The sequence below is a fragment of the Drosophila obscura genome, unplaced genomic scaffold, assembly GCF_018151105.1.
Source record: "Drosophila obscura isolate BZ-5 IFL unplaced genomic scaffold, ASM1815110v1 contig_208, whole genome shotgun sequence".
NCBI classification, from domain to species: domain Eukaryota; kingdom Metazoa; phylum Arthropoda; class Insecta; order Diptera; family Drosophilidae; genus Drosophila; species Drosophila obscura.
Genome location: NW_024542799.1, coordinates 3096494 through 3118032, shown reverse-complemented (window position 1 = coordinate 3118032; position 21539 = coordinate 3096494). Strand labels below are relative to the sequence as shown.

The 21539-nt window shown below is 44.6% G+C and overlaps 5 protein-coding genes across 5 annotated transcripts; all 5 read left to right on the top strand.

The window, feature by feature from the left end:
* The first annotated feature begins 1646 nt into the window (after positions 1–1646).
* Positions 1647–2672, top strand: LOC111074758 (serum response factor-binding protein 1). The gene is made up of 2 exons (XM_022367689.2): positions 1647–1704; positions 1773–2672. Exons 1-2 carry the CDS (start codon positions 1699–1701, stop codon positions 2427–2429), a joined length of 663 nt encoding a protein of 220 aa, XP_022223381.2. The 5' UTR covers positions 1647–1698; the 3' UTR covers positions 2430–2672.
* Positions 2673–3571: 899 nt separating this feature from the next.
* Positions 3572–4266, top strand: LOC111074781 (skin secretory protein xP2). Its single transcript, XM_022367717.2, has 2 exons — positions 3572–3596; positions 3664–4266. The coding sequence occupies exons 1-2, from the start codon at positions 3594–3596 to the stop codon at positions 4264–4266; spliced, it is 606 nt and encodes a 201-aa protein (XP_022223409.2). The 5' UTR covers positions 3572–3593.
* A 1424-nt stretch (positions 4267–5690) lies between these two features.
* LOC111074761 lies at positions 5691–7654 on the top strand. The gene is made up of 2 exons (XM_022367694.2): positions 5691–5718; positions 5790–7654. The coding sequence occupies exons 1-2, from the start codon at positions 5716–5718 to the stop codon at positions 7575–7577; spliced, it is 1791 nt and encodes a 596-aa protein (XP_022223386.2). The 5' UTR covers positions 5691–5715; the 3' UTR covers positions 7578–7654.
* A 5167-nt stretch (positions 7655–12821) lies between these two features.
* LOC111074785 lies at positions 12822–14713 on the top strand. The gene is given in 3 exon segments (XM_022367721.2): positions 12822–12871; positions 13019–13832; positions 13835–14713. Coding segments are annotated over 3 exon segments (1578 nt in total). The 5' UTR covers positions 12822–12868; the 3' UTR covers positions 14596–14713.
* A 1168-nt stretch (positions 14714–15881) lies between these two features.
* LOC111074784 (RNA-binding protein 14) lies at positions 15882–17654 on the top strand. The gene is made up of 2 exons (XM_022367720.2): positions 15882–15974; positions 16073–17654. Exons 1-2 carry the CDS (start codon positions 15972–15974, stop codon positions 17519–17521), a joined length of 1452 nt encoding a protein of 483 aa, XP_022223412.2. The 5' UTR covers positions 15882–15971; the 3' UTR covers positions 17522–17654.
* The last annotated feature ends 3885 nt before the right edge of the window (positions 17655–21539 follow it).

Sequence of the window (21539 nt, the reverse complement as noted above, 5' to 3'; positions counted from 1 at the left end):
TGCAGACATGACGCAGATCGGAAATTGCACAAACCGTAGAACCGAGAAATGTAGATTGACCGAATCGTAAAACTCATTCCGATATTAGTTAGTTAGCCATAAGCTGCTATCCCATCCCGAAACGAAACCTGTTCAATTAGTTTAGTGAATGCTTTAGAATTTAGTGTATACATATAAATTCTCATATTAGGCATAATTAAGAACAAGTTTCTGTTCTATTCTATTCATATTTCTGTGTGTGACTTATTCTCCTGATAAAAAACCACAAATTCCAGCCTCGCTTAATGCAAATAATTTCTTAAACTCTGTTTATCAATCCCCCATAGCATAGTAGACACACCATCTAATGCTATACATTAATCTTCTGGCAAGGGGAGGGAGATAAAGACGGCGAGCTGTGAACATCAATTAGCTAGCTGCTGGCAACGGAAGCCAAGTAAAAATACTCACTGGATGTTTGGCAACCTTTTTGCAATTTATAAAAAAACATTACTATAACAAGAGAAAATAAACACAAACAGCAAAGCAAATAAAAAGTTAAAGTTCATTAAAAATACAACAAAAAATTATATCAAGCTGTGTATAAATCAGCATAAAGAGCACATAAATTTGGTAATAATTTGAAACGAATCTGTGCAACAAAATATATAATTTTTACTCGGCAACAAATAAGAATGCTGGCTGGTTTTATTTATACAACTTTTATCTTTTATGACTAGGTTACACACAGTTAATAAAGTCTTAAACTCCGCTCCCTTGGGGCTAAGCTCTACCCCCAATTTAAAATAGATTTAGCCAGACAATACAGCCTGAAAGTATGCATAATATAAGTCTGCATAATGTAGACTGTAGAATGTAGAAATGCAAAATTTGTTGGCGTCCCGGTCAATAATCTGTATCAAAATCCGGTTAGTTTGAGACAAAACAACAACTTTACTTTACAAATAAATACCTTAATACAATAAATACTTTAATACAATACTTAATAATCATGAAAACATTTTATTCTGAAATTTCTGAGAGTTAAATTTGTCTGATCTTGTTTTTAGGGGGAACCTTGGACAATCAATTACTTGAACCTTTTGGATACAAGTTGTCTCGAATAATGAGAGCTTTGGAGAGGGCCTCAGCCCCAGCCACAACCCGTCTAACCGTTTTATGATCGTACCTTATGGGTATTAAATGTAAATCCAATAAATCTCATCATTTCGTAATTGTTTAAATGGAAGAGTATATTTGGGTATGGAAACTGAGCTAATCGCCTACAGCCCCAACTGAATGTAGACTGTATCTCTCATATCTGTAAGCATTAGACAGAGTATCTCTTTGGCTTTACTTTTATCCACACGAATTTCCCGCTGCTTTTTATTGTGTACATTTAAAAAGTGAATGAATACTATGTCTGGAAATAAGATTTAATGGATTTTATTGCCTTGTTTCGCTGCTCCCAGCTCACATTGATTCCCCCTCAAAAAATTGTTTTATTGCAGATCTCTGAAGCCAACCATCTCCAAACCTGCTTGTTATACCATAAATGAGTCGCAGTGGCATCTTCCAGTTCGCTTACAATTCCCCCACCCCATACATATGCAAATCTATATCGAAATATACTAAGTATTTATTTGGGCCGTCTTATAAATACCAAATATCAAGCACGCAAACAAAACAGTTCAATTGTTCGACTTCGTCTGGATCAACATGGTGGTGGGTATTTCTGGAGTCTGGACTTTTTCTGCCGACAGAAATGATCGGAATTTCTCTTTTTCCGCTAGCGCGTTCTATTTTTGGCTTTTACTGTGGCCTCGAGCCTGCTGCTCCTGGGCCTCGCTGATGCAACTTCGCTATCGAGGACTTACCTGCCGCCACAAGTGCAAGTGCAACAGATCGTTTCCCAGCCGCAGGTGCAGCTGGTGCAGTTGCAGCAGCGTCCTGTGCTTCAATCTGTGGTGCAACGTCCTATAATTCAGTCTGTGGTGCAGCAACGTCCTGTTATACAATCAGTGGTGCAGCAGCGTCCTGTTATTCAGACTGTGGTGCAGCAACGTCCTGTTATACAATCAGTGGTACAGCAGCGTCCTGTTATTCAGACTTTGGTGCAGCAACGTCCTGTGATTGAGTCTGTGCTGGTGCCACAGCGCACTTATCTACCTCCTGCGCCGAGAGTGGTATCGGTTTACAGGCCTGCTCCTCAAGTGATCTCTATACCAAGGGTCCAGCAGCAGATCATCTCCCGTCCCCAGGTGTTGGTGCAGCGTCCAGTGCTATTGCCGCAGCGTACTTATCTGCCACCCGCCCCAAGGTTGGTGTCGATTGAACGTCCAGCTCCCCAGCAGCTGATTTCAATTGCTGCGCCCAGGCGCACCTATCTGCCACCCCAGGGAGCTGCATCATCCTTGAGCGAGCAGTACGAAGAGCCCGAAGAAATCTAATGAAAAAATTCCGTCAAACCAACTCGACGCGACGACTGGTTTGTGGTTTAACCCACACACACCGCAAACTATATTCTAATGCTAATTCCCGATTGGAACCGAACAGAACAGAGAAATGCAAAAATACATTTGATATGTTTATTTTGCATATAATGACGCGATCCACAACGGATTTGCATATTCCAGAATTTTGGTATTAGACAATAAAGAAAGCGCTGAAAAAACAACGAGTATCACATTTTATTTAAGACCAGTCCTAATTGGGTGTCCCAAATCTCACAAACTTTGCATGATTATGTTAAGAAGGGCCACAGAAGACGTTAACCTTTGCGGAGGGAGACGACGACTCTGCCATGAAGGGGGAAATGCTTTGAACAGTCTGCTGTTTGCTCTTGAGCCTTCCGCTATGATCTATCCATCAGCCAGCTAATCAATCAACGTATCAATTGGCACATTAAGTCATTAACTTTGGCATTAAATTTTGTGCCAACAAGCAGCTGAAGTTAATGGTTAAAGCTAATCTTTTGATGGCTTATGACCTGATAACCATCCAAATGTTTTTTGGCCTGGATTGGCGTGTTTCGACAACTCCCTGAATAGAGCCCCAGCTACTGTTTGGGCCACTGGCTGCCATTTAATGTATCGCCAGCTCAGTGTATAGTTGCAAACAGTGTGGGTGCCTAATCGAGTTAAATTTACATTTACTCAAACATAAAGCAAAAGCAAAAATATCAGGTTTGTGATTATTTGGATTTTGGGCAAAAAAAAAGAATGCTGTGCTATGGGTATCCTTATGAATATTTATAATCGCATAGCATAGCATAGAGTCGGTTCGTTCTCAGCCGATTGACAGGCAAAAAATTAGAGTTTTTTAAGCCACACACTCCGTACCGTACACCCGAGATCGAGTCTGTGTGGAGTGGGGTGGATAGTAGAGACGAGCGAGACATCTGGTGCCGCGGTTGAAGGTATTTGGCTAATTAAACAAATTTTTGTGTCTACAAAATGCGGAGAAAAATGTTTTGGGGGGTTCTATTGATTTATGATATGGCAGCACTTCCGTTTAAAATCCGCAGATTCGGCGACTCGTATAAAAGTACAGGAGCCACAGCGTAGAGATATTATTCGATTCGTTGCCCCATCAGCACACAGATCCTCATCGAAATGGTAAGGATTTAGCTGCTCTGTTCCACCACAATCTTTGACCTGCGGATTACCGTTCTAATTCCCACAGAAATTCCTCGTCCTGGCTCTGGCTTTGGTTGGCTGCGTGGCCGCCGATGCAGGCTACAACTATGCCGCACCCGCACCTGCTCCTGTGAGGTCGTATGCGGCCCCTCAGGTCCAGCAACATTTTGCCGCCTCCGCTCCGGCTCCAGTGTTCCAGGCTGCTGCTGCATCTGCTCCAGCCCCATCTAGAAGCTACGTGCCTCCTGCACCTGCCGCCTCCGCACCAGTCCAGACCATCGCCCCGGCTCCTGGTCCAGTTCCAGTTGCCGCTCCTGCACCCGCTCCTGTCTTCCAGCCTGCTGCCTCTGCGCCAGCTCCAGCCCGCAGCTATGTGCCGCCAGCAGCAATTGCTGCCCCCGTTCCAGTGCACCACGCTGCTGCCTCCGCTCCCGTCCAGTCATTCGCTGCCCCTGCCCCTGCGCCCGCTCCCGTGCAGTCCTTTGCCCCTGCCCCATCCTTCCAGGCTCCTGAGCCAGCACCAGCCTTCGAGGCCGCCGCCTCTGCCCCAGCTCCAGCTCGCTCCGGCTACGACTACAGCCAGCCCCAGTCCAGCCAGGGCTACAGATACAGGACCGTGCGTCGTCGCGTCCTGAGGCACCGTGCTTAAGATGGACCCAACCCCCCCCCCCACACCTCCCAGAAAAAATAAACGATTATAGTACATAAATTCTAAAGAACTTTTACTTTCTGTGGGGGTAATGATTTACTTTTTACACACAATCTATTTCATTCTATGGCTCAGCGCTACAAGCTTAAAATTATATTTTTCATTTGCATTCATTTATAATATCATTAATTGTATAATCAAATGAATTGGTGAGAATACAGTAAAAATAATAATGATGATATTAGTAAATAAAATCACGAATAAATTATTATATTTTAAGTTTTTTTGTATATCCGTATATTAAATTTATTATTATAGTTTTTTTTTAATCATTTAAATCTAATTTAATGTTTAATGTTGTCTATTTTTATACCCGTACTCAAAAAAGAGTTAAGGGGTATTTTGTATTTGTGGTAAAAGTGGATGTGAGCAACGCAGAGAAGGAAACGTTTCCGACCCCATAAAGTATATATATTCTTGATCAGCATCAATAGCCGAGTCGATATAGCCATGTCCGTCTGTCCGTCTCGTCTTCCGCCTCTACAAAGGACGAAAATCTGTGGCAGGCACATTTTTAAAGATACGATAAAACTAAAAACGCAGTATCGTAGAGAATGCCCATATCTACAAAATTGCCGAATCTGAATTAGATCGGATCATAATTTTAGCCAGAATGAAGAAATTCATTTTCAGTTGATTCCCCGTCTCCCCCTGCATGAAACACGCTATTGATTCTCTTTCTCGCTCGCACACTCTGCCGCGTTCTGTGCGCGAGCGACCCCTAGCGGAGGAGATGTAGAATCTAAATGGAACATGTACAATATTCATGTTAGATGTATAATATACATTGTAGATGTAGATATAAGATGTAGCAAACAAATGTAAAATGTAAAATATTTTTTTTTTCTAAAAAATTTAAAAAATGCTCAAAAATGTATATACTGACTGTGTACGGGTATAAGTGGAGTCGCGTCCCCAGAAGCGACTCGCACGTTCCATCTCGTTAATTATTATATTTTCGAAACTTTAAGCATATTTTTGTTTGGACAAAGCCTTCGCAAAATGGCAGATAAAGTTATCGAAGAATCTCTCTGGCTTGAGCATAGGATCAAAAACCCCACTTATCACTGAGGAATGGGAGGCGTGTGTGGAGCGCACTTAGATCGATAAATTCTAGCGCTTTGATCTTTGACAAATTTACGGCGTACTTTCGCTGTGCCTTGCTGGAATCTTCATTTGAATTTAAATTGCTAGCATTCAAGTCATTCAATGAGAACAAATGGGTCACATAAAGCATCAAATGAATTTCTCACGCTCCCGCCAACAGGTTTCTCACTTTCAGTTTCGGTTTCGTTGGGTTTTCGGGGGCTCGAATGCATTTGAAATGGATCCCCAAACATTGTATAAATGTTGCAACTAGAGCGGATAAGCTTCAATGGCATTTGTACAATGGTGAGAGATCAATTGAGAACGGATCAACGACTAAGTCTCGGCTAATCCTTTCGGTTACTTTTATTCCACAGAAACTCGTCTGTGTCCTGCTGCTGTGCGTCCTGGCGATTGCCTGCCTTCCAGATGTTTCCCCTGCGAAACACCACAAGCATCAGCGGCACCACGATGACGACGAGCATCATTATCTGCCACCGTCAGAGGAAAAGGAGGAACTGGAGCAGCCCTTCTACAAGAAGGAGAAGCACACCAGTGAGCGCGTCGTATACCACAAGGAGGAGGAACATGACGAGGAACCCAAGAAAGAGCGCGTGGATCACTACCATCACTACGACAAGAAGCCGCAGGTGAAGACCGAACACATCCACTACAAGCACGACAAGCCGCATGTCCGCACGGATCACAGCGGGGATCTGTTCACTCCGGCGGCCACTCAAGTCGTCTATAGGCGTCGCCGTCCCCACCGCGTCACCTATGCCAGTGCCCCCAACTCCGTGTTTCACACGCACACCCAGATCAACGTCCAATCGCAGGACTCGGAGCTCAATTCACTCATCCGACCAGATCCGCCGGGAGGACAGCAACTGCCAGCCGGAGCACAAGCGTCCACGGGAGCTCAGGCTCCCACAGGTGCTGGTTTCCTGCCCAACTGCCAGTTTACAGGAATTCCTGGCAATAATCCACCGGGCTGTGGTCCGTCGGATCCACTTGGAGCTCAGCTACCCGCCAGTGCCTTGGCTCCGGGTGCTGGACTGCCTGCCAATCCAGGAGCACTTCCCATTCCAGCCGGTGGACAGTTGGCTGTGCAGGGCAATGGCCAACGCCCGCAGAAACCCTCTCGTCCAGGCGGCGGCTATGGCAGGAACAACTTCTTTTTCGATCCCTCGCTGGCTGCTCAGCTGGGCGCTGCAGGGTTCCCAGCTGTTGGCGGTGCTCAATTGGCTGCTGGTCAAGGAGCCCCCAACCAGAATCAGTTTGATCCCTCATTCGGCGCTCAGTTAGGCGCCTCGGGTCAAGCTGCTGGAGCTGCTGGCGGTCCCTTCGATCCATCATTTGGCGCTGCCGCTCAACGACCGGCGGGAGCACAGGCACCCATCGCTGCCTATGCACCGTTCCAGAATCAGTTTGATCCCAATGCACAGCTCGGAGGTCAGCTGAACGCTGCCCAACAGCCAAATCAATTCGGAAACCCTGCTTTGGGCGCTCAACTTGGAGCTGGTCAGGCGCCGCTTCAGAATCAATTTGATCCAACTTTGGGCGCTCAACTGGGAACTGGTCAGAGACCGAATGCTCCGCTTGGGGCTCAGCTTGGTGCTGCTCAGGCACCGCTTCAGAATCAATTCGATCCAGCTTTAGGTGCCCAACTGGCAGCGGGTCAAGTGGTGCCACGTTTGCGCTCTGGACGTCCGCGCAATCGTTCCAACTACCAAGGTCTAAACGTGCTCAATGGCAATGTCTTTGGGCAGCCGCATCTGCAGGGACCGACGAATGCTTTGGGCAACCAACAGGACACCAACATCATCGATGGCAACTTCTACAGCGATCCCAGCGTGCACCATGGCCATGGCCATCATCGTGCCCTAGTCTCCGTCAATGGCAATCAACGGTCTGTGCTCGTAGCGGACGATGATGATTATGTGGATGACGACACCGATCCCACTTTCCCACTGGGTTTTGCCGCAAGCAATCCACAGGCTTCCTATGTGGTTGCCCCCAAAAAAGGCAGCAAGTCCAGCTTCAACAGGCGCAGCAGCACAAAGGATAATGACTTTGACTTGGGCGCAGCTGCCTCGGAGTACGATACGGACTACCGCGAGGATGGCTATCACTACAAGAAGCCCAAACACTCGTTTGAGTTTTGAATTTTGCATACAAAATCAATATTATAATTACACAAAAATAAATTATACTTAGCAGCATTTGCCACAAGGGGCAGTCCAACAATATGATGTGGCATACTCTTGGGCTCTCCATCGCTCGCTCGAAACTTCCTTTTCCAGTTGAGGCTTTGCTTTAAAGCTTTATCATTTGCATTTAGCTTTTGATGTGTGCTTTACACAGGTTAACATGAACTTTTTTTCCAAGTTTATTGGAGTAAAATATTTTCTTCTTCTTTTGGAGGCACATTTTTAACTTACTTTCGATTTCCCTCTGACTAACTAGAACTTTGAAAATTGATTCTCAACATAACCTTAACCCTAAGAGTTCTGTGGCGAATTCTGTCATAAAAATTAATGGTACAAAAAAATACACGTGGCAGACCAGTTTGGGCATGAAGCATAGACAATGACTTTACTGCTGCTTTTATTTTAAATGGAAAAATAACATTAAGATCCATAAGGAAAGGAAACTAGTTCAGCGCTTCAATAGAAACCCATACTAGTGCACTTCAGATACTCAGAAAAAAAAAAGATAAAAGATTCATATAGCGTGAGGGAGGGGGGGATGGTGGGAGGGAGGGATGGAGAGGAAATCACACACATGGGCAAAATGAATTGTCGACATAAATTTATGCGATAATTTAGATTCGATTCTCATGCAAATCCAATAAACTAAAATCGAAAATACAAATAAAATAAAATCTATTGTTTCATTGGAAGTGACGAGGCATGGATGCATAGACATATACATAGGAAAAGAAGAAGAAACTGAAACTGAAACTCAACCGACAAACAAACAGTTTCAATGGTACAGCAACAGCCCTCTTTGAGCATGTATTGACCTGGCTAAGAGACCACCTTTTGAGTATGTAAGACAAGACTTGGATAAACAAACGATTTGGCTATTTTTTTTTTGTATGAATACACACGTATTTTTGGCAACGAGGGCGGGCCCGAAACTGAATGGTTATATTCGCCAATCAATGTCAATATTTGACTGCAATCTCCTAAATCAAATGTAGGCGATTGTCCATTATCTGGTTAGCCTTAGGTCACAGCGTATAGATGTGACCGCCAGTTGGAGGCTTTTGACCCAATACCCTGCAGCTGCAGCAGCAGCAGCAGCAGAAGCGCGGCTAATAGAAAGCTCTTAGTTTTCGGACCATAAATCAGCGCAGTTCGCCTCCCCCCTTAGAAATTAACTCACTTAAGTGAGTCCACAAAAAAAGGGGTACAAGTAGCATTAAATTAAAATAATTAATGGCAAACTTTCAGAGATCACACAAAACTCTCCAGAGCAAGAACACATAGAGCGTGGTCAGCGGTGGAGAGCGTGGTGGGGCTTTGCATAAAATTAACAAAAAGGAGGGAACTGCGGAGAGAGACAAACAAAAAAAAAAAACCTGACCCAGCTACGAGTCGCGGCTCGTGGCTCTGCGGCGGCTGATTACAGAGTTATAAATTTTGGTAACAATCTGTGCGATTTTTTGCCCGCTTATATTGTAGCTATGCAGAGCGAGTGAGCGTAGAGATGGGAAGATGTGGAGCTGTGGAGTTCAATGATCCGCCCGCTTCTTTTGGTACGATTTTGCCATTGGCTTTAATGTTTCTCCAGCTGCGAATTACAGCATGATATTTACGTTCAATGATTGTAAAGAAATTGGGTGGGGGGAATAGGATCTGTTGCTCTGATCTAATCCGATCCCATGTATATGGGATCGCCTTGCGTCATACATATATTAAACATAGCCAGAATGAGGGCCCCCAAAAAGATGATTAATTCTCAGACATAATTAATTTTAGACAGCCAACAACTAAAAATATAATTTCAAGCCTCAATCGCACTTCAATTTCCCATCAACCATACAGCACACCACTCAAAAAACCGCCGGCCGCTGGCCACAAAAGAATCAGAATCGAAATTGGATTTACATTGCCAAGCGATTGGAAAGGAACTTGCTGCCACGCGTATACATTATTTATGGTGGGCTCCCAAAGCCGTGCGTTAAAAGTGTGCGCAAGTTTTTTTTTCTTCTTTCAATCTTCCACTCTTCTAAGATTTTATTTGGTATTTTTTTTTTTGAAGATTTTTGGTTTTTGTTTTGTCTTCTTTGCGGCGGTGGAGATGCGCTGCATGGCGATGGGGGGCACTTTCTAGTCGCCGACTGAGAACTGGTTTCCCGAATGATTTATCATACATTTAAGTTTTTGGTGGACAAAAAAAAGAGCATCTAAAACAGCTAAAACAAAAGCTGAATTTATCATGAAAGACTAAAACGTGTACTTGGCAAGTGTAGATTATGTGCACAACATAACGAAAAGTGTATGCTCTTTCCGCTTAAAATGCTCTTCATGAGCCCTCTCTTCTTTCAGATGAAATGCTAAGGATAGGAACCCAAGTCTACCATTAAACCAATTATAATTTCATTCTCTTTACGGAATAATAAAGGCATAAATGAACTTGCGCGTGTAAGTGTGTGGGGGCCACAAACAAAGGAAAGGCTACTTCTTGCCACGAGAAAGAAGTTTACCGTCTCTTAAGCTCATAGACAGCGCAAAAATCAAATGGTTTTAAATATTAATTAGAATAGGATTTGCATAAATTAAGGCCACAGCGAAATGGTTTTTGTTAGACAGAGCGACGCGGCCACTGGGATTATGCAAAAAAAAAAAACCAACAACTCAACACACTTAAGTCTCAAATAAAAAGGGGGATCGCTCCATTATCCGATCGGATAGTACAATCACAGATCTCCTTTCGCTGTTCCGCTCGCCTAGTTTCTATTTGTGGGATCTACGCTAATTTTCGGGTGCCCACGTTCACTTATTAAACAGAGTTTGACAATATTTATATTGTGTCTGACCATTATGGGACCTTTTTTTTTGTTCGGGCTGCTGCTGCTGCTGTCATTCTATGGGGGACTGGGGGCTGTGGCTGCCATTCACTAATTTGCATATTTTTGCGATTTCAGCATAAACATCAATTCCGAAATGGCACTTTTAAGTGTTCAGACCGGGTCGGGTCTGGTCTGGCTTCCCGGGCAGCCGATGCTGATGCCGATGTCGATTCCGAGATGCTGCCTTGCCTGCTGCTGATGGATAATAATAATGTTGATGACAATAATGCGTTGGTCTGATCGCCTGATCGTGATCTATTGACTGCCAGCAGCAGCATGTGCGTGTAGAACGCTTATAGACTGTAGAACTGGACCAGAGTAGACCACAATAGAATATGCCAGAATAGAGCAGTCTTTTAGATTTGGCGGGAGATTGAAATGTAAATTAGCAAAGCCATAAATTGTGCTCGTTAATAGTAGTTTGTGAGTCTAGTTTTAGTGCTGCACATAACACACAGGAAATGAAATGATTTACTTCATTGTTTCAGCAGATTCTCAGCCAAAACTAGAAATGTAAGACTCTTAATCTTAATGCATTTGGAAATAGAATAGGATAAATTATACAATTGTTATTTGATACTTCGGTTTGCCGAACTCTTTTTTTATGGCTCAACTTAATTAGCAGAAACTGGTGCCATAAACGGATCCACATATAGAGATCTTCTCTATGGTTCAACTTTCGTCTAGAGGCGCCGAACTGTGGCGCGTGACAACCATCCATCACCATCACCAATCCTCCTCATCTCTGACTCCCAGTGGGCCACCATTTCGGGCTACCGCCGAGATTGTCGAGTGTTTCCATCGACCTCGACTTTCCAAACTGTACATAGACCCATCCATCTATAATAATAAAAAACATTCATGCTTAATTTATGCTGTATATTTCGTAGAATCAATAAGCATCTGTTAGTCATCTGTTTATCCTTCAATCATACGGAACCGATTAGTTCTTAACACCTCTAACGAGCCTTGCTTCTCATGGCTGTGTGATTTTGGCTATCGATCCGTTGCATAGATACTTCAACATTGCCAAATCTTTCTCCTACTTGGAAGGGGATCATTAATCATGGGCTTTGGCTACTGCTGCATAAGACAATTGCTACTCGTATGCTTGCTTTATTTTTTAACAAGTGGATCGGTGGTATAAGTAGCGATAATTGATAGATTGTTGGGAGGTGTTCATTGGATTTAGTGAAGACATTTTATGTATTTCTTGGGAAGAATGAACAGTTTGGGACCCAACAAGCTTCGGTTCAAACGAGTCGATGTAACTAAGGGATATCAAATACGAGTGCCAGGATATTGCATCAGGACTGGATAAAATTTGAATTATGGGAGCGAGGGCCGCCTCTGACAGCAGCTCCGTTTTCTTGGCTAGCTAAGTCGGTCCCCAGAATCGAACTGTGGTAACAACATACACATATGTAATGGTAATTCTATATTCTTTGATGTAACTTAGTTGTTGTCTTCTTATTTCGATGAGGGATACGCAACAGATTTTTCACTCTTTGTTTGTTTTTGATTCTTGAAAATAGTCACAATAGGCGAAAATTTGATATCCGGCATTCAGTTTACAAAAAGTTGCCTAATTCTTAGGCAAACAGCACAATTATATCATCTTTTTCCATAGACTGAATGGCTTGCTTTGGCAGTTCCTATTTGTTGATTAATGAACAGCGACAACGACATGACGACAAACAATGAGCAGATGCTGCTCGGCGGCCTGTCTTTGGATACTATGGAAGTGAGCGAATTTGATTGAAACGAATAACTCTCATCATTTGAATCTAAATCGAGCGCAATTTTTGGCGGCGTCTTGAATGGAACAAAGCCAGCGCTACTAACAACAGCAAGCAAGCTGGCACAAATAGGTGTAAACAACACGAGAGAGCAAAGTTGTTTTGAACACACGTTAACTCGAATGTGTGTGTGTTTGTGTGTGTGAGCGCTCGACTTGTCCAAAACGTTGATGTCCATCAAAATCTTTTGCATATACTTAAATAAAATAATTAAGAGAGTCCGTGCGAGCGCTTTTGTCCATTAAACATTTTATTCCATTTTGCAGCTTCTCTCGCTTCGGCTTTTTTGTGCAAGTGTAAGCGTCGCTGTTACCGTCGCAGCCACTGATCGTGTTAGCCGAGCGCTTAGAACCTCTGCAGAGCCAAAAGCCGTGCGAATTTACAGCGCGCTGCCGAAGATGGGCCGAACGTGGGCTGCGACGTCAGCTTTGCCGTCAGCGTCGACACAAAATCTGCGAGCTCTGTAATGTGCGGCGGTGGCGAAGAGCGGAGAATTTGTATAAATACCAAAAGGTTCTGCGTATTCATCATTAGAGTTTCGGTTTTACTGGTGTGAACAAGCAGCTCAACGGACAAGATGGTACGCAGTGTAAGCCTTAGGGCAAATCAGTCTATGGACATACCATATACTCGTAGATTTCGTTACCCTCCAAAAACATTTGGAGACGAGAAAACGCAAAGACTTTAAAGGACTATTCTCAAACGTGGTTTCCTGTGTGTTTTACAGAAATTCTTCCTGATCGCTTTTGCCGTGATCGCAGCCGTGGCCGCTGATGTCAGCCACCTGCCCTCCAACGAGTACTTGCCCCCTGTGGTGCAGGAGTCGCAGATCATCGCTGCCCCCAGCAACGATTATCTTCCCCCCATCCAGGCCGAGGCAGCCCCTGCCCATGAGCTTGCCGATGATGGCTACCGTTACAAGACCCACAAGCGTGTGGTCCTCCGCCGTCACCGTCGTGATGTGAGCCACCTGCCCTCCAACGAGTACCTGCCCCCAGTTGCCGCTCCTTCCAACGAGTACCTGCCCCCCGTACAGGTGGCCGCTCCTGCTCCCATCCCAGTCCAGATCGCTGCCCCCATCCAGGTTGCCGCTCCTGCTCCAGTTGAGATTGAGGCTGCCCCAGCCCATGAGCTCGCTGATGATGGTTACCGCTACAAGACCAATCGTCGCGTTGTCTACCGTCGCCACCGTCGTGATGTCAACGAGCTGTCCAACGAGTACCTGCCCCCCGTCCAGGAGGCCGTCGCTCCTTCCAACGAGTACTTGGCCCCTGCTGTCGATACCGTCTTGGCTGATGATGGCTACCGTTACAAGACCAACAAGCGTGTGGTGATCCGTCGTCATCGTCGTGATGTCAACGAGCTCTCCAACGAGTACCTGCCCCCCGTCCAGGAGGCCGTCGCTCCTTCCAACGAGTACTTGGCCCCTGCTGTCGATACCGTCTTGGCTGATGATGGCTACCGTTACAAGACCAACAAGCGTGTGGTGATCCGTCGTCATCGTCGTGATGTCAACGAGCTCTCCAACGAGTACCTGCCCCCGTCCAGGAGGCCGTCGCTCCTTCCAACGAGTACTTGGCCCCTGCTGTCGATACCGTCTTGGCTGATGATGGCTACCGTTACAAGACCAACAAGCGTGTGGTGATCCGTCGTCATCGTCGTGATGTCAACGAGCTGTCCAACGAGTACCTGCCCCCTGTCCAGGAGGCCGTCGCTCCTTCCAACGAGTACTTGGCTCCTGCTGTCGATACCGTCTTGGCTGATGATGGCTACCGTTACAAGACCAACAAGCGTGTTGTGATCCGTCGTCATCGTCGTGATGTCAACGAGCTGTCCAACGAGTACCTGCCCCCTGTCCAGGAGGCCGTCGCTCCTTCCAACGAGTACTTGGCTCCTGCTGTCGATACCGTCTTGGCTGATGATGGCTACCGTTACAAGACCAACAAGCGTGTTGTGATCCGTCGTCATCGTCGTGATGTCAACGAGCTGTCCAACGAGTACCTGCCCCCTGTCCAGGAGGCCGTCGCTCCTTCCAACGAGTACTTGGCTCCAGCTGTCGATACCGTCTTGGCTGATGATGGTTACCGTTACAAGACCAACAAGCGTGTGGTGATCCGTCGTCATCGTCGTGATGTCAACGAGCTCTCCAACGAGTACCTGCCCCCCGTCCAGGAGGCCATCGCTCCTTCCAACGAGTACTTGGCTCCCGTTGCCAACACCGTTGAGGTCGCTCCCGCTCACATCTTGGCCGATGATGGCTACCGTTACAAGACCCACAAGCGTGTTGTGATCCGTCGTCATTAAACCATGCGAGATCTGTTCCACCAAGTGATTGATTTGTACTCATTTTGGAGTGCAAACTATATTATAAGAATAACTTTCCTTTTCATTGAAGAAATATAATAATACGAAAACGAATACATACATTTTTCTTGTCTGTTAATTTGGGCTTTCAAAATGTTTGAGAACTTATCAAAATATTCTAATTTTTGGTTTAAAATTAGGGCGTTCTTTGATAAAATAAAATATCTTGTTTTCATGTGTTATTGCAGGGCAGCTCGTTGTAACCACTCGCTGTTACGACTCGCAGTGAGCGCTGTCAGAGCAGTGGAAGATGATACTCCAGGCAGGATTATCTTATTGATTTCAATTAAATTGACTTCTGATTATTTCGAACACGAGTTCGAACACCACACCAGTTGTGAAACTATACTCTTACGAGTATAGAAAGCAAACAATTGTGAAACGAAAAGACATTTAGACCGGTTGTGGGAGGGTATATTCGTTTTATAAAGCGGCTTAATGGTAATCAACTCCACGGTATTGCAACTGTTTCGATTTGAAGCGCTATTACATTGTACTTAAATTGAGTTCAAATATGTCTGTGATCAAGTTTGATTTCATCTGTTTTAATGTCTAATTAAGTATTGCAAGAGTGTATAGGCATTGGTGCTAGGCCCCAGACTTCATTCAAGCCATCTTCTTAGACAGTCAGAGCAGAGCTTTGTTTCTCTTTCGACATTGAGATCAGATCGTGATTTATTTCCGTACGTACGAGTATGCTGATCTTTTTTGGCAATACGTTGAGTATCTGAAAACGGAACGAGTGTTTTTATTTTTTGTTTCGGCCTCTTCTCTGCCATATCCGACTACTCATCATCATGTTTTATTGAGGAGTCAGAGAACTCGATTAATAAAAAGTTGATTAAACCGAAATTTAATTATAAGTAATTAAGCAAATGGAGCTCGCGGATCAGGCAGTGGCACGCGTTCGTCTGAGAGAAATTCGCGAGTGCAGTTGGACGGAACAATGGAACCTGATCTTCGATATTGGGGACTCGGGCTATATTGGCTATTAAATTGATGTTTCATTGCCGAACTCTCGCGGGGAAAGAGGGGGACGCCCCAGTGCCCCCCGGCAAAAGCAAAAGCACACGCGGCGGCGTCGACTCGACTAGACCGACACCGAAACCCGTTGCAAACCTGATTGCAAAAACTATAATGGATATGTTTTGGCGGTGTCACTACATACTAAATTCATAAATTAAGAAGCCAAATGCTAATTTGGTATAGCACTGGCCCGGTGATTAGGATCATATAAATAAGCAGCAGAACTTTGGCTAAGGCATCACTTCCATTTGCATTCTACAATCAACTGGACAGCCGACCAAGCCAGCAAAATGGTACGAGTACCGTCCTTCTCAAGAGGATTACCCACCCACACAGCCCACACAGCTTCAGGATAACTAACTCACCGATCTCGATCTCCTTTTATTTGCAGAAACTGTTGTTGATCTGCGCATTTGTCGCCGCCGTGGCCGCTACTACCCCTAGCAACAATTACCTGCCCCCCGCATACGGTGCCGCCTCGGCTCCAGTTGCTTCTTACGCCGCGGAGGCATCGGCTCCAGTTGAGTCCTACTCTGCTCCCGCTCAGTCCTACTCTGCTCCAGCTCAGTCATACTCTGCTCCCGCTCAGTACACCGCTGCCGCATCCGCGCCAGCTGTGTCTTACTCGGCTCCAGCTCAGTCGTACTCTGCTCCCGCTCAGGCTACCTACACCGCTGCCGCATCCGCGCCAGCTGTGTCTTACTCGGCTCCAGCTCAGTCGTACTCTGCTCCAGCTCAGTCATACTCTGCTCCCGCTCAGTACACCGCTGCCGCATCCGCGCCAGCTGTGTCTTACTCGGCTCCAGCTCAGTCGTACTCTGCTCCCGCTCAGGCCACCTACACCGCTGCTGCATCCGCTCCAGCTGCCTCCTACTCTGCCCCCGCTGAGTACGAGACCGCTGCTTCCGAGCCCGCTCACACCTTCTCGGCTACCGATGGATACCGCTACAAGACCCAGCGTCGTCGCGTCATCCGCCGCCACCGTCGTGATGTGAGCCATCTGCCATCCAACGATTACCTGCCCCCCTTCCAGGGAGCCGCATCCGCACCAACCTCTGAGTACCTGCCCCCAGCAGCCTCGGCCCCAGCTCCAGTCTACCAGGCCGCTCCTGCCCCATCCTACACTGCCGCTGCTTCGGCTCCAGCTGTGTCCTACTCTGCCCCTGCTGCATCCTACTCTGCCCCTGCTGCATCCTACTCGGCCCCAGCTGCCTCCTACTCCGCTCCTGCTGAGTACGAGACCGCTGCCTCTGAGCCTGCACACAGCTTCTCGGCCAACGATGGATACCGCTACAAGACCCAGCGTCGTCGCGTCGTCCTCCGTCGCCATCGTCGTGATGTGAGCCATCTGCCATCCAACGACTACCTGCCCCCAGCAGCCTCTGCCCCAGCTCCAGTCTACCAGGCCGCTCCTGCTGCATCCTACTCCGCCCCAGCTGCCTCCTACTCTGCCCCAGCAGAGGCCACCTACACCGCTGCCGCATCCGCCCCAGCTGTGTCATACTCGGCTCCAGCTCAGTCATACTCTGCGCCCGCTCAGGCCACCTACACCGCTGCTGCATCCGCCCCAGCTGTGTCCTACTCTGCCCCAGCTCAGTCATACTCTGCTCCCGCTCAGTCATACTCTGCGCCCGCTCAGGCCACCTACACCGCTGCTGCCTCCGCCCCAGCTGTGTCCTACTCTGCCCCCGCTGCCTCCTACTCAGCCCCCGCTGCCTCCTACTCTGCCCCCGCTGAGTACGAGACCGCTGCCTCTGAGCCAGCCCACAGCTTCTCGGCCACCGATGGATACCGCTACAAGACCCAGCGTCGTCGCGTCATCCGCCGCCGCAGATATTGAACGGTTTAGCAGTTGAGGCTCCCCCAACAGACCCAGCCAAATAGAATTTTGGTTTTCGGGTTCTTCAGTCACTTGTACCGATATTGTTAGGGAACGAAATTGATAAAATCTGAAATAAAACTCCTGAAAAATATATCCAAATGTGGTTCTCTTTTTAATTTCATACATTCAGCCAGTTTTAAACATCACAATAAGCATTATAAAACATTTCAATAGAACGCACAAATGTAGGTTCAAGCTCTAACCATACAGTTTACTGTATGGTTAGTGGTTCAAGCAATCGATTGCCATCGCGCACTTAAACTCCTTCCCAGCACGGACAAATCAAAATCCCTGCAACACTGTTTCATACTCGAAATCAGCCGTGACCAAATACAATCTTCAGCTGATCTTAAATATAATAAAGGACACAAAGAGAGTACACAAATCAGTTCAGCGCTCACACGCCCAAACTGCGACTTTTGTCAGAAAAGCTGAAAGCTGCAAAAACTTAAAGCTACGGCAGTCGATGTCTCGACTACTTTTGCTTGCTTTGCCTTATAAATTATATTTTTCAAAGTGTTTGAGTTGTCTAATGCCCTACACGAGTCGTGCGGCTTGCCACTCTCTCGGTTGGCATGGAACTCGAAGAGCGAAAAGCCACCTGAAATCCATATTAGAAATACTTGTATTGTAAATTAATAGGCTATCGGCATCTTATTACTACATTTTCTTTGAAAAAGATTTGGTACTTTGGAGAGGATCGGCAGTGGTCGTTATCCAAGAGGCCAATGCGGGGAACTCGTCGCCTCGTCTGACGCCACAGATATTGACGCACAGATATCTGATGCCTAAGCAAACCCAGCCAAATCAAGTTTAGATTTTCGGGTTCTTCATAAATTAAAATCTTTAAATATATTCCCAAAGTTGATTACTTTCTAAGCAACGAAAAGCAAAAACCGGAAAATAAAAAGTAAAACCTATTAAAACTAAAGATTTGTATTAATTACGAATTGAGAGAAATATAACAATAGAATTCTGTCGTCAAGCAACAACAAGAAGATTACCGGCAGCAAAAGATAATCAAAGTGGTTCAAGTCGATGAAGCGGAAACTAGTTTAATGAATCACAAGTTTATTTTAATTTATGCAGGTGCATTATTGGCTTAGGAGCTGCTTCAAGTTCAAAGCCGCCTGCGGCAACCTTGTTGGTAACACACGTTTTAATTATTATAAAAAACAAGGCATACTTTTCGGACCTTCGTGAATGCTGAATATCAAATTAAAAGTCAATGGCAACCCTATCGATTCGAATATATTCTTGGTAACATGATAACAGAAAAACAAATAATATTGCATACTTACTTCTGCCGCTCAGCATAACTAGCAGACGGAGAGCTACCAATGCACTATGGGGAAAATTCCAATTTTTCGGGTATTAATTAATAACTTCTAAACTAAGCAAGATTTTTCGATGCGGTTTTTTGATTATTGTTATGTACACCCCTAGAAACATTATGGGAAAAAGTAGGCGTGTTACCGCCCACAAATTAAAAAAAAAACAAATTTTTTTTTTAATAATAGTAAAAATTGGAATATTTTTATTAATATTTATTGACTATAATACTCCTTTATACATAAAAATAAAGTTTTACTTTTGGAAAAACTTCATTTTTATGAAATTCAGGAGCTAAAGGAACAATAGTTAATATTGATAGACATTTTCTTAGTTATTTCTTAATTCATCTTCGAAATCCTCAAAAGTTTGATATGGGCCTTAAATTTCACATAATAAGAGGATTTAAAAATCGATGGGAAGGGAAAGGCCTTTATGCTTGCTGCTTGAATCAACAAAGAGACATTGCTCTTGAGTTTTTGATAGAGCTGCTGCTTGTTTTTTTAGCTCCTACCCCTTTAACAAGTAAGCCAACTTTGGATGACCAATTTGTCGATTATTGTTCCTATTTGAGTCGCTTTTGTATAATTTTGTTGTGCTCATTAACCAATTTTAATGATTTTTTCAAAATATTTTTTGTTCCGCATGCATTTTTTCCATTTGGCATTCAAGTTTCGGCACACAATTTGACTTTTACTCTTTAAATATAGCACATGTTTTAAAACATGAATGTTTTTATTAAATCTCTTCCTAAAAAAATCCAGAATCGCATTTTTTTGATTGCATTTGCCTTTTTCCTTGCGCCATACATCAAACAGCTGCGCGTTTGAAAACTTGAAGTCCGCTGCAAAAAATTAATTTGCGGAGATAGTGCGCAAAAGTGTGCATTTAGACAAACTGCCTTTAAATCAAAATTATAAGCTCTACGACATACAATTGGACGTACACTTGTCAACGCTAATACTTTTTTTATATGTCTCCACGAACTTGAAATATATTTCCAAGAAATGTGCTTTGAGAACGTTTCCTACTTTTACAAAATATTAATAGAACACGCACAACTACAAAGTATTAGTACAACCATTACAAAGTTAAAACCCGTGTAATTGCTATCCTTTTTAAATTTCACAAAAAGAATGTTTCGCGTGTGAATAGTGGCATTTTGAAAATAGGCTGCAAAAATATTGCAATCTTAAAGCAAGTGCTTTTCTACAGCAACAGCTGACTTTAACAGCTGTTAGACTTAACAGTGCTATGTTATATAAACATTTTTGGTATTGGACTTTATAGTTTGAAGTTTTCTTAATATGTTACCAAAAAAAAACAATCAATTTTAATACTTTGAGAAAATGACTAAATACCCGAAAAATGGGAATTTTCCCCATAGTGCAATGTGAAGATTAGCACTGGCGTTATTATTACGGTATCCATGACTCCCGCTATTGGCAGTGGCCATCAAAACCAAACCCTGGAATACGCGAGATTTAATAACAATTCGATGGATCTGTGGGTTCGTAGAAGAGTATAGAAAAACAGGAAACATACCCTTCCCTTCCCTCTCTTACCTTTTGGAACATAATCTTGTGGAACTACCATTTACTTGCTGTATTTGCTGTTCTTCTCACGCAAAATTAAGAAGCCGACGATATTACGTCAAAAGAAGAAGCGGGACAATTAGACTACGTAACATCGCGAACCAACGATATCGAAAACGCAAACGCACACGCACACGCAAAGGGATTCGAAAAAATGTTGGGTATATTAATATAAGGTGAGGCCCCAACAGGACTGAAGTTCAAGCTGACACACCAACGAGAGAGAGTCAGATCACCAAGATTTGGAATGCCTCACCCTACAATGCAACACTTGAGATTAGAGAGCGTCGGCACGCTAACAACTCGCTCCTTCCTTGTTGCTTTGCTTCCTAGCTGTAACGCGTATTGCTTGATGGAGTGGGAAAGGGACAAAACTAAGAGTCTGTACATTTTGCATTTTTTGCACACACAAACCACACACACATTGACAGAGATCATGTGACCAAACGCAAAAAAAAATAGATGTATAGAATAGTTTTATATTTTGAATATTAAATTAATAACGCACTAGTTACACTTCACTTTCACTTGTTTCCTTATTTTTCTTCGCCGCTCTGCCTTTTGTATGCCATTTTGCCGACGGCCCGCCGCTCTTGATCAGAAGCTTTTCCTTGCAATAAAACACAATATTTGGATAATTTTTTTTTTTAATCACTGCACTACGCCACTATTTGTACTACCACACTGCACCACTACTTTAGCCGTTGGATTTTGTATACTTTTCCCGTTTTTCGCGACCCGAATCGCGGAGCTGAACTAAAAGCGCGCGCTTGGACCGGCTGAAAAAATTAACGTGTGAGAGCGGTGCGAGTTCCATGCTCTTCCTTTTTTCCTTTTCTTCCTAATTGCTCTCTCATTGGAATTTGACATTTGTTTCTCCTATTTTTGTTCTCCCTCTCCAACTCCAAGAGAGCGAAGGTTTGTGCGTTTGATGAGAGACCACTTGACAGTAGTGGAACAGTTTTGTGCGGGAGTGGGGGCTGCATTCACCATTAGTTCAAATATGTCTAATACTAAGAGTCTCTTTTGCATTTTTTTTGCACACACTA